Below are 12,683 nucleotides of genomic sequence, written 5' to 3'. Positions count from 1 at the left end.
TCATAGGTAAGTACGACCGTCAGGACCTTTCAATTACCCGACCAATCAACTCCAATCAAGTACTCATCTTGATTTGCAAATGTCGGCTCTCACATGTACTTGGGTTGATGTTCAATTCAGGACATAGATCTAGTAGCTAAGTCCGTTTCCGTACACGCGATTATCGCCGCCGTTCTTTGACCCTTGTATACGGGACATGACAATCCTGAAAGTCGGCAAGTCTCGGTTCGCGGATGAAGACGGGGGGTCATGATCATACATTACTAGGGACCACACTCACATTGCCTCCGTCCGACTGTCGGGTCTAAAAAGGTTTCGAGAGAAACGAGAGTTGACAGAAGACTCGTTTCCTCCACGACGCTCCCGATCAAAGGCTTGGGAACTGTCCTTTCATTAAATTACGAGAACCGTCATGGGGATCCCACGTGAGCATAACACGAGCAAAAGATCTGCTGTCTTCCTGCCTGCAGACTGCCTGACTGTGGGCATGCCAGTGCAAGGCTGTTAGCAATGTTCGATCTGAGTGTCAAAAGAATTTTTGTATTTTTTTTTTTGGTATTACACAGAGACAAACAGGGGTGACTGGGATAGTTACCGAGATCAGGGCGGTTCCGAGAGGCAAACAGTGAGATCCCTGGGCGCTCTAGGGAATCTCACTTACGTCTAGCGTTCACAGACACGGGTGTAGTAGTAGTAGTTGGAGCCACTTGTCCTGCATTCGCCATCAGGTGACAAGATCCCAAAAGGACGGGAACTTCCCTCAGTCTAACCCCCTCGGAACTCCATTTTCAAACAAGTTACAGGCTGTTACAGTTTGTACAGGTAAGTGGTAAATCATATCGCACCCGCGTCTTCCATGGAAGCGCGTACCTTAGTATTTGATATTTTATCGACTGCAGCCGCTGTTACACAGGAAGTACTGGTAGAACTCTTATCGATGCGCCTCGATGGCTGGTTTGGGAAGTCAAGCCCGCCTCGTCGCCTTATCGATGCGCCTGCTCGAAAATAAGGTTAAGCTACAGTGGGTCATACATCCATCCCTTCATCAGTCCTTTTGACAACAGTACATGTCTCCATTCCCCCATCCCCAAGGTCGTCGTGACCGATCCCCCACATTTTTCCAAAATAGTCTGTGTTCGCATGAAAATCGGAACTTCGTGGTCTGAAAGGGTGCTATGGATGCGGAGAGATTGGTTTTCAATAACAAATCAAAACATTAGAGTTCCTCATAGTCCAGCAGGCAGTGGACGCAAACCGTTACGTTCTTGGGACGACTCCAATCTTCTTCCAGATTTGGTCACGCCCATGTCGATCATTTTTTGGCAGCAAAGGAGCACAATAAGCTAGCCCGGATATGACATAGCACTTACCGCCCCGCCTTTTGTATCAACCACTTGGTGTTCCTTCGCGACTCCAGAGATCCTAGTACACAGGACATACAGCTTTCCAATGGTGATGGATACGAAAAACAAGGTCTCGAGACCACCAGCATACGTACAGCCCCTCACATGCTAGAAACTTCTGCAAAAACCTTTTGGCAAATTCAACACAAGCCCTGCGACTTCCGGCCATGATGCTACGACTGGTAGAGAGCCTTCCAAGCCTCTTGACGTAAATCGCCCATCGAGTTACTGTTACTGCATTATATCCTATACTATGTATGGCTGTGACCGCCAATATCGACGTCGAATAGAACAATATTGGAATAACTTCAAGAGCCCAGGTTACAGGTAGCGATCGGTTGCGAGGTCAAAATGCAGATATAATCAAATTCACTTCAAATTCGTAAACTCACCATTCAAAATGGATGTCAAAAACAAACGGTGCGAGGTTCTTCGGCATTTGACGTGTCGGGCTTTGGAGCGGTCGGCGAAATTGGTACTCAACGCTTTGCTTGAATACTGGAGGTGATTTCGAGATGTAGGGGGAAGTGGCCCTGGACCCGATAAAAATAGACACCACGCGATTTAGAGAGGTACAACGAAAACTTGGCACAGACGATACCAAAAAAAAAAACAGACGTGAAGACAGCTGAAAACTTCAATCTGGATCGCTTCTTGGACCCGAACCAAGTGGCACCCCGACTAGGACCCCGGAACTCGTCAACCAAAATTCGCGCCCAACAGCGCCGAAGACGCCCAACGGCGCCTCCCCAAGCCCATTCCCGACATAAAAACCCTAGAAAACACCAAAAACATCATCTACATAAGTATATAACCTGAACTATAACTAATATGCCAACAGGTAAACCGGGCACCACCACTGGTACTGGCCCACCCAAGGCCAATAGTCCACCTCCGACCGGAGGCCCTAATACTCGTAGAACAGCCAGAACCCAAACCACCACTGAAGAGATCATAGCTGTACCCAATAATGTCATGGACACTGACACCGCAGAGAAGTTCCTGTCATCTAAACTACTTTGTCAAGAGGGTCAACCCTACTCGCTAACCCACCTAGTCTCTATTTTGTTTCACATCACACAAATGTCGGCCACCACACCAATCCCAGTCATCTCAGCAATCAGGGCGGTAGCATTTCTACTGAAGAAACATACTGTCTGCGAAATGGCGGAAGCGGCATCAAGACAACTAGCGGACACTCTCTCGGAAGCCATCACAAACAAACTCGTTGACCACGCTATTGCAGCCCTCGCCCCTCAAGTCGCTGGATTACACGCTGCATCAGAAGCACTAGCGGAAACGGCAAGGAAGGCAGAAGATACGTTAACATCCTCCCTAGACAAGGCCGAAAGAATCCACCGGCTAGCAAGAGACGAACGAACCGAACAAGAGGGAGGAATTTCCATAGCAGCAGAAAGACTAGAAGAAGCAGCAGACGCCCTATATGTATCAGTTAACGACTGCCAGAACGCCATTAACACTCTAGCCCCATCCCTGGACACCACTCAAGAACGCGTTAACCACCTGTCCACCCAAATGATGGCAACGCCTCCCATGTCTCAGGCTCCAAACCAACCTTCCTATAGCACAATTGTGGCTACTCACCTTCCACCCAAAGTAGATCAAGCCGTCGGCCGTGCAGCCATCAGAGCTCGACAAATCCTGCTAGACCCCAACCCAGGCGCCCCCCCATTCCCACCAAACACCACAAGCAAGGAAATAGCAGAATACCTCAAGAAAGCTCTCAACAACATACGCAACGATAGCACCCCAGAGGGAAACGTCAAGTCCATCACCACGCTCCGCAACGGTGGTATCATCATCGAATTAGACTCTGACTCCCTGGCCACATGGCTACGGGAACCCATCAACCGTACATCGTTAGAAAGCCAATTTGAATCCGCCGTATCGTTCCGTTCCCGCACCTTTGCTCTGGTCCTAGAATACTTACCCATTCACCTACAGATAGGAGACGTACAATTCCTTCGCAGACTAGAAGAAGAGAACTCACTCCTCGCCAACTCGCTAGCCACTATTCGATGGATCAAACCCCCAATCCGCCGCTCACCCCAGCAACGTAAGGCTTTTGCCCTCCTTCAAGCCGTGGACGCCTGCACAGCCAATTCCCTCCTTCGCGACGGCCTCTGCATTGACAACGAACGAATCACCATTAGGAAAGACAGGAAAGAACCCATCAGATGCGCGAAGTGTCAGAGGTACGGACACATCGCGCGTAGTTGCACTAACACAACAGACACCTGTGGAACCTGCGGAGATCAACACCGCACAATGCAATGCAATGCCTTCAAGACCAACCGATGCGTAAACTGCCGCAGCAACGACCATGCCAGCTGGAGCCGTAAATGTCCAGAATTCAAGAGACGATGTGAACTACTCGACGAAAAATTCCCCGAGAATCGTATGCCATACTTCCCCACGGAAACCGCCTGGACACACGCCATCGCCCCCCCAAAACTTCCTAATTCACCCCCCCCTACTCGTCTCTCCCCAGATCCACTCCAACCAGCCAAAGGACCCCGCGCAACACGTCAAGCCACACTCAACTTCAACATCACCGACACTTCCGACACTTCCGATCCCCCACTACCAGCCAATACACAAACTCACCCACTAACCCGCTCTTCTCCCTCCGCAGATGAAATTATGAATGACCTATACCCTCCCATCAACTTTGACTACCTCTCCACCCCTACACCCTCTCCATTGGCTCCATCGGCCTCCGGCTCCACCGCCACCACCACCTCAATCCCTACCTCCCAAGACTCCGCCAGCGCCCCCCAATCACCAGCCCATGTCTAATTACGACTCAACGAACACTGAGAGACTACGAATCTGGCAGCAGAATTTGAATACATCCCTCACGGCACAATCCTCCCTACTCAGCAACAACAAGATGGCCGACTGGGATATCATTGCTATCCAGGAACCATATATCAACTTTCTGCGAAACACGCATGCAAATCATCACTGGCACGTCATCTATCCCACCCAACACTTCTCCCACCCTCAACAACGGACGAGGGCCATAATACTAATTAACGCCAAACTCGACACGAACGCATGGAAACAGATCTCTTTCCCTTCCTCGGATGTTGTTGCTATCCAGCTACGAGGAGAGTATGGCCGCTGTACTATATTTAACTTATATAACGACGGCACGCATCAGAACACACTAACCACTTTTGATTCATATCTAGAGAATAATATAGCTACCATCAAGACCCACGATAACGACCATATGCTTTGGCTCGGCGATTTCAATCGCCACCACCCCCTCTGGGAGGACATCCGTAACCGTCATTTGTTCAATTATGCAGCCGCTAATCCCCTTATAGATTTAATCGCAGACCATGGAATGTTGCAATTCCTACCATGCGGCACGCCAACCCTGCAATCCACGAGCACCGGAAATTGGACACGCCCCGACAACGTACTCGGCACCGAATCACTCCTTGACGCCATCGTTTCATGCGAAACAGCACCAGAACTTCGAGGACCAAAGACGGACCACATTCCCATCCTACTGACACTAGAACTCGAGACTCAGCGAACACCGGATGAACCACGCCACAACTGGCGTGGAGTAGACTGGAAAGTTTTTAATGAGCGCCTCACAGAACTAATATCAGCTGTCCCGGCTCAACCTTTAGCGTCCGAAGAAGAGTTCCAAGCGGCCGCAAAGCATCTCTCCGACGCAATAGCAAACACCATGAGCACATGCGTCCCATACTCGAAACCATGCCCGCACTCAAAACGTTGGTGGACGAAGCGCTTATCGGACCTCAGGACGCACGTCAAGAACCTCAGCAAGATCGCCTATCAAATGAGAGCCCTCCCCCTTCACCCCAGCCACGACGAACTCAAGACAGCCAAGAACCTCTACGCCAACGAAATCACCGCCACGAAGAAACAACACTGGTTAGAATGGTTAGAAGACATAGAAGGTAACGACTTGTGGACTGCGAACCGATACATCTCCTCGGAGCCTCGAGACGGAGGTAAAACCCGCGTACCCACCCTAATATCCACCAACCAAGATGGCACCATCCTCGAAGCAACCACCAACCTGGAGAAAAGTCAAATTCTAGCTAAGTCGTTCTTTCCTCCTCCCCCTGTAGCTGATTCGGTCCCCCCAGATTTCATATACCCGGAACCCATAGACACCTTACCCCCCATCACGGCCGAACAGATCACACGGGCCATTATCAATCTCAGTGGCTACAAGGCCCCCGGCCCAGACGGAATATGTAACATAGTCTTCAAAGAATGCGCTGACACCCTCACTCCCTACTTACTTCACTTATTTAACGCAGCCTTCTCGCATCAAACCTACTACCAACCTTGGCGATGCTTCTCGACGGTGGTCCTACGGAAACCGGGGAAGGCCAATTACTCTATCCCCAAGGCGTATCGACCGATAGCCTTACTCAACACCACCGGCAAACTCTTAACGGCAGTAGTAGCCGACCAGCTCACTCACATCCTCGAACACCATCAATTGTTGCCCAACACGCACTTTGGAGGCCGTCCGGGCCGGTCAACTACTGACTCTCTGCACTTACTCGAAGAGACCATCAAAAATGCCTGGAGATCCCACAAGGTGGCATCCGTGCTATTCCTCGACATCGAGGGAGCATTCCCGAACGCGGTAACAAAGCGCTTACTCCACAACATGCGCAACCGTCGCATCCCAACTGATCTAGTCCTATTTACAGAGCGTGTCCTATCCCAACGCCAGACACAGTTGAAATTCGACGGATACATCTCGGAATGGTTCCCCGTCAAAAACGGTATAGGGCAAGGAGACCCCTTGTCAATGATCCTGTATATAATTTATAGTTCTGACTTAGCTGACATCGCCAAACCCCGCGCAGGACGCGAAGCCCTGAAAGAACTAACGTTAGCTTTCGTAGATGACACGGCTTTCATAGCGATAGCGCAGGACTTCACTGCGACCCATGCCATACTCACAGACATGCTCGAACGAACAGGAGGCGGTTACGATTGGTCGAGAGCTCACAACTCCCAATTCGAAACTAATAAATTTGCGTTAATGGATTTTTCAATGAATAGACGCAAAGACCGCCCAGAGATGCCGATAAGAGGCACAGTAATACGCCCATCCTCAACACACCGGTTCTTGGGAGTAATCCTCGACCAAGAATTGCGATGGAAAGCGCAAGTCGATAACGCAGTCGCGAAAGGAACTTCCTATGTACTCCAGTTACGTCGTCTCTCATCCTCCGCTAAAGGCTTACCGCTACGTCTCATGCGACAGCTCTACCTGGCAGTAGCTGTGCCCAAGCTACTGTACGCAGCCGACCTATGGTTCTCCCCCGTCTATCGCGAAGGCACAAACGACCTCCAACGAGGCTCCATAGGCGTAGCGAAACGCCTATCAACGGTCCAGCGCCTAGCAGCAATGGCGATCACTGGGGCTATGAAAACCACCGCAACAGATATAATGGAAGCCCACGCAAACCTACTTCCCATCCCGCTCCTCCTACAGAACACGTGTCATCGCGCCGCCCTTCGAATAGCCGCCCTACCAAACACCCATCCCCTCCACATCCCAATCCGCAAAGCAGCTAAACGCTACGTATCAGCCCATCGCACCTCCCTCCACCGACTCACCTCCCGCTTCAATATCTCGCCAGATACCATAGAGACTCTAACCCCGGCACGACGCCCCCCTTCCAACACGAATCGCTGGAAAACACACGTCGCAGATAGCAAGAAGGAGGCTATAGAAGAACACGAACAACTCACTGACCTCATACAGATATATAGCGATGGCTCGGGCCATAACGGTCAAATAGGTGCAGCGGCAGTTCTTTTTCGTGCAGGGCAGATCCCTAGAACCCTCCGCTACTACCTAGGAAAAGAGGACGAACATACCGTATTCGAAGCTGAAGAAGTAGGACTACTATTAGCCGCGCACCTTCTAGCTACAGAACGAGACCCGACCTTTCCAGCCTCCATCTCAGTCGACAACCAAGCCTCAATTCTAGCAGGTGAGAGCTTCTACCCGCGACCTGGATCATATCTGGCAGATCTCTTCCGCAGCAGAATGCACAAGATAGCACGCGAGTACGACGACTTTGACGTAACACTACGTTGGGTTCCGGGTCACTCGGGAGTCCATGGCAATGAAGAAGTGGATAAGCATGCCAAACTGGCCGCAACCAGCCGCGAGAACAACAGCCCCAAGAATCGCTTACCCAAAATCCTACGCAAGAAAGCCCTCCCCTTAAGCATATCGGCCGTACAGCAAGCTCAGCATAAGTCCACAGCCAAACGATGGAGCCACTCCTGGCGTAACTCCCCGCGATTCTTCAGACTCAACCAAATCGACCCACTCATTCTACAACGCTCATTTATAAAACTATCCATCTCCTTTCCCAAACGCCTCACAAGCATGTATATATTCCTACGCACCGGCCACGCTCCTTTAAACAAACATCTTCACCGCATTAATAAAACTAACAGCCCTCATTGCCCTCACTGCCCAAACATCGAAGAAACCGTACATCACCTAATCCTCGATTGTCCGTTCTATGCACGCGAACGCCACTCCCTCCGGGCAGAAGTAGGGCGCAAAGCCTCCTCCCTATCCTTCCTCCTAACAGATACATCCGCCACCCCTCATATTGTAAAATACATCAACGCGACAGGAAGATTGAAAGCGATACTAGGTGACATCCCACTTCCACATACCCCTGCTAGCTGACGCACCCTTGCAGCAACCCGCCTCTGTTCATCACGCCAGACACCATATAAATGCCCATCAACATCAAATACCCCACTGTACAACAACCATCTCACCATACTTCTCCCCAACCCATATACCCAACCCAACCCATATACCCAATAACTCGCCTACACGGAGTCCTCCCGATCATCGTTGGAACAACTCAGCTTGTGACAGAACATCCCTTCGGCCAAGACATGGGGACCATACACAAACTTTAACTACGCACCCAACCTAGACTCCTGTACCTGCCCGCTTCGGCGGCCGAGTACGCGTTTCCGTTCATCCATACGCTAGAAAAACATTAGCATTAGCTACATACAGTCATCTCATCTTCGCCGGGTTGCGCGTCTAAAACGGCCGGCGGGAACGGCGGACTAGTGGAGGCACGCCTCACACTAGGGCATTCGCGAACTCAGAGATGCGCAGGGACACTGGGGGTCCCATAGACTAGATAGAACTGTCCTCCATAGAGTATAACTCTCAATAGGACAGAAATTGGAAAAAAAAAAAAAAAAAAAAAAAAAAAAACTTCAATCTGGATCTCCATCAGACAGGAACTTCAGTCATTAATGCATTACCCACAGTACTAGTGGGCCAGTGGCTGGTAACCTTTCTTCTGGTAACTCAATTTGAGCGATTCCTGATATTCACAGACCAATAAACGTCCTCGCTTGCAAGTCGTGCACATTGAGTTGATCAGTGCGCAAGCAATGGGCAAAAAATGGTATCGCTTGGTTTGGTATTTGCCAAGTCCGAGGAAAGTCCAGAGTAGTCAAGCAGCCAAGTCATTTTGAGGGGCCCAGGTGTGCCTACACCCACAGCATCATGATGAGATCTGATCCTGCAAGAAATTCGAGTTCGCCGACTTGTTACTGAAATATCGATCTGTGGTGTGAAGCGGAGCTCAGCGTAACTGCGCGGATGGTGAGTAGAAGCACTAAACGAATTAAGCCGGTCGTGAGGCAGAGCCATGGAAGCGAAGACACTCACCGATTCGCAGAGTTGATTAAATTGAAAGTATGGGAGAACTGGAAGAACCTACGGGCCTCCCCGATTTCTGTGAAGTAAATCTAGGGTGACGACTTGAACTTGAATGGTGGATGCACGCAGGCCCGGAGGATAGTGACCAGTGTTACATTTGCAAGACCGCATGTGATATGATGTTGGTACTGGAATTTAGCGCAGTCGATCTTGCCAAGCTCAAAATCGGAGACTATCACTAGGAATATCATTCAGGCGAAATTGAGTATATTGCATAGCTGCGGAAGCAACCACAAAATATGCGGGGAATGCTGGAAAATGGAGTCGAAATATCACGAATTGTAGAAGATTGTAGAACATGCAAGTGGGAAAGTTGAAGATAGCCACCCGGATCATGCATCCGCGTTCCTCAGTGTTGGGTGAATATAAACTAGTCCAAGTACTTTGAATACATCACGTTCCGTTCTGGGATGGTACAATTTGGAATCATGACGTCGTGATCTATAAAGCAATGGGATCAGTCCATATGCCAAGTCCATTGTTTTGGTTCACTAGAGACTCACATCCCAGAGCTATCAAATTTCATCCCTCTGATAAGATAAGTTAACCAGGATCCACGCGGAGAAGCGCGAATACTTGCTTTTGCTGCTTCGCCCATAACCGTAAGTCTCTTTCGAACATCGTCGACCCAGTCCTAGATTGGCGCTCGTATCACTTGCCAAAGTAGTTAGGTCTGGTGCTCACCACCCAACTACTGCAGTCCAAAATACTTCCGGTGCAGCAAAAATCAGATCGACACGTCGGTAAACGTTCCGCCGCGATGAATTATGACGCGATACGAACACAGTTAGGGCCTTCTCTAAAGAGTCCCAGTGATGAGTGCGTAACACGTTGTGTTCGTGGAATCCCGAAAGATCTATACGATTGTCAAATCAGACAACCCAAGGCGGTCATGCTGGAGACATACACATGACATGCGTAACGAGGCCTGTAATTGATCAGTATGACGACCAAGTATCTCTATTGCAGATCTCTGACCTTGTTCATGCAGTCGTTGCACAAGCTTTCTACACAGACCTTTCACTTTCTGAGACCCCAAGTTCCAATCCGTATGGGTGATGACTATATCGACATCGTTACTTTGTGGCTTTCCTCGGCGGTAACTAAAATCACACGCCCATGGAAGAGCAACGCAATGAATAACAGCTACTAGTCTTGGGCGAGCAAGGTAAACACACCCTCCAGCGATCACGCTTTTGCACCCTTTCTGGATGTGGCCGAGTTCTCGCATGATAGTCCCATTGATTTCTTCTACTTCCTCGCGTGGAATGCTACGAAGGCACAGATATCAATAAAAAAGCACGATGTCTTCGTCCGAAGGGACGAATAAAAAAATGCTTACGTCTGGCCCAAGTCGTGTCGTAGAGCCAGCCCGATCTTAATCGACCGTTCTCCTGCAGCCTCTGTATTCGCGCTTGCTTCAGCATCAAGTAGTGGCATTGTCTCTTCGTCAGACACGCCTGGTTTAACTTCATAATATCGTTCAAGTTCCTCAAGCGTGCGGAGACCAAGGTCATAAAGACGGCGAGCAGTGTGGGGTCCGATGCCATGTATTGTGATGAAAGCAGAAAGTGACTGAAACCGCGGATTTGCCAACATTGTCTCTGCATCCGTATCAGTGCCAGGTCATAGAAGTAGGAGGGAAGACACGGACGCGCTTCGGTTATTTGGCCTGTCTTTAGAAACTCCTCGATCTGATGTATAAGTGAATAATGAAAAGTGAATGGTGAGGAGGATGGCGACATCACCATGGAGAGGATCTTCACTCCCAAGAATGGTAGCTCGTGGATATCTCGAATATTGTGTTCCGTTATGACATGTGGGTAAGCTGCGTATTAAATCCAGCTCGTTATACATAAAACGGCATTGCAGTTACAAACCCTTGATGACCTGGGCGCGATGGGTTAAGAATGTTATACAACACAATGAAATAGATCCAACAGACAGAAATAGCCCTAGAGTAGCTGAGCATACTCCTTTCCTCCCCTTCGACATTCCTGCCTTGTCGAATAACATCGATTTCTTTTACCAGACTTTGATTGGGGCAGACAAGTGGCGACGGTCGTAGACAACTGTATTTCGCAGTGTGCGACAATAATTCCACTTCGGTAGCATCTACGAGTTCAGCTGGTTCTGTTTGCTTCTCTACCTCAGAGGGTATGTTGGATGAACTTCCAGATGATGCGTCTTGAACAGTGTCGTGACTTCGCGAAGTTTCGTCTTCCAGGTGATGAACTGCAATATAACTGCGGTATGGAACGGGCCGACCGGATTTCACAGAATCTTGAAGCCATAATGGTGTTACGATGGCCTTCGTTTTCTGTAAATGGTATTGGAGCAAGCACTCTGCGCAATTGATAAAGTGTAGGCGCATACCGCAATTCTCCACTCAACGTGCCTTTCCAAGCGTTGCCTCATGTTAGTTGCGGTGACAATGACATCCGCCTTCTCAACATCGCCAGTGAGTTCAAGGTTGAGTTCGCTAACGCTGCTTGGCCCTTCAAGACTCTTGTTACCCCGCTCAACTTTATGGTTCTCGACTAGCATGGCAAGCTCAGACATCATTTCTGGATGGATTTTTGCCTGTAAGATGTACACCACAATAGGTTTGTCCTTCTCGATATTCCATGGTGAACTGACTCGGCGTCGCTTGGAAGGTCCGCCGTGAGAAGACTCTGACTGGGATTCAGAGTCATCAGTTGTATGCGAGCTTAGCAGCGGTCGCTTGAAAGGCATCTGCAAACATTGTTACAATCAGCTGTATGCAACGGTGACAATTAATGTTACACTTCGCGCAAATCTGTGCGAATGAGAAGAGAAAATGACAATTGCAAGGAGTTTTCCTGCGCCCTACCGGCTTGTAGTAATCTATTTTAGTTTTCCGACTCGGAAGCACCAAAAAAGGAAATAATCCATTTGGTTATGTAACACAGCCTCACCGACTTTCTGATAATTTTCCTGTAGATCTTAGATCTCGAGGCCCACTAAATCTTGCAAGAGCGCAAAGATCCGTAGTGAGCCTGAACTCAACCGCATTACAGAATACAAGCGTTCCTCTGATGCGATGGTTGCAATGGCCACAAGCGGATCCGGGTGTCAATATACCAGACATGTTCAACAACCGGAAACCTTGTTGGAACCAAGTTACTGCCCTTTTCAAAGCACCGTGATTCCTCGGACGTTCAAACTTCAACAGCGGAGGAGTCAGATTAATTTTGCCTGTGAGTCAATATTTTACTCGCACGAAGTAGAGAGGTACAGGCGTTGACATCTTTGGAACGACTTGTGCCCCAGCAACAGTCATCTCATTACGGAGGAAAAGAGGCCCCGAGGCAATGTCAGATTTCTGATAATTATGGTTTGAGATTGAGGCTCTGAGCTGAGAGTACTGCTGCAGTGCGGTTTGGTTCGGTCACTTCTCGGGGTGATTCAGCTCAGGATCTCGAACGTGTAATCGAATAGGC

At 49.4% G+C, this 12,683-nt stretch overlaps 1 protein-coding gene across 1 annotated transcript; it reads right to left on the bottom strand.

Annotated features, from left to right (window-relative positions):
• Positions 1-9,076: 9,076 nt before the first annotated feature.
• On the bottom strand, positions 9,077-12,045 carry F5891DRAFT_94949 (uncharacterized protein). Its single transcript, XM_041374879.1, has 14 exons — positions 11,596-12,045; positions 11,165-11,539; positions 11,100-11,109; positions 10,968-11,047; positions 10,874-10,913; positions 10,562-10,823; positions 10,398-10,490; positions 10,198-10,322; positions 10,127-10,147; positions 9,904-10,075; positions 9,800-9,853; positions 9,723-9,749; positions 9,169-9,660; positions 9,077-9,091 (listed from the first exon to the last, which is right to left on the bottom strand). Exons 1-13 carry the CDS (start codon positions 11,953-11,955, stop codon positions 9,552-9,554), a joined length of 1,728 nt encoding a protein of 575 aa, XP_041228863.1. The 5' UTR covers positions 11,956-12,045; the 3' UTR covers positions 9,077-9,091; positions 9,169-9,551.
• Positions 12,046-12,683: the final 638 nt, after the last annotated feature.

Source organism: Suillus fuscotomentosus, assembly GCF_016647785.1.
Source record: "Suillus fuscotomentosus strain FC203 chromosome Unknown F5891scaffold_13, whole genome shotgun sequence".
NCBI classification, from domain to species: domain Eukaryota; kingdom Fungi; phylum Basidiomycota; class Agaricomycetes; order Boletales; family Suillaceae; genus Suillus; species Suillus fuscotomentosus.
This window is presented reverse-complemented; position numbering and strand designations above follow the sequence as displayed.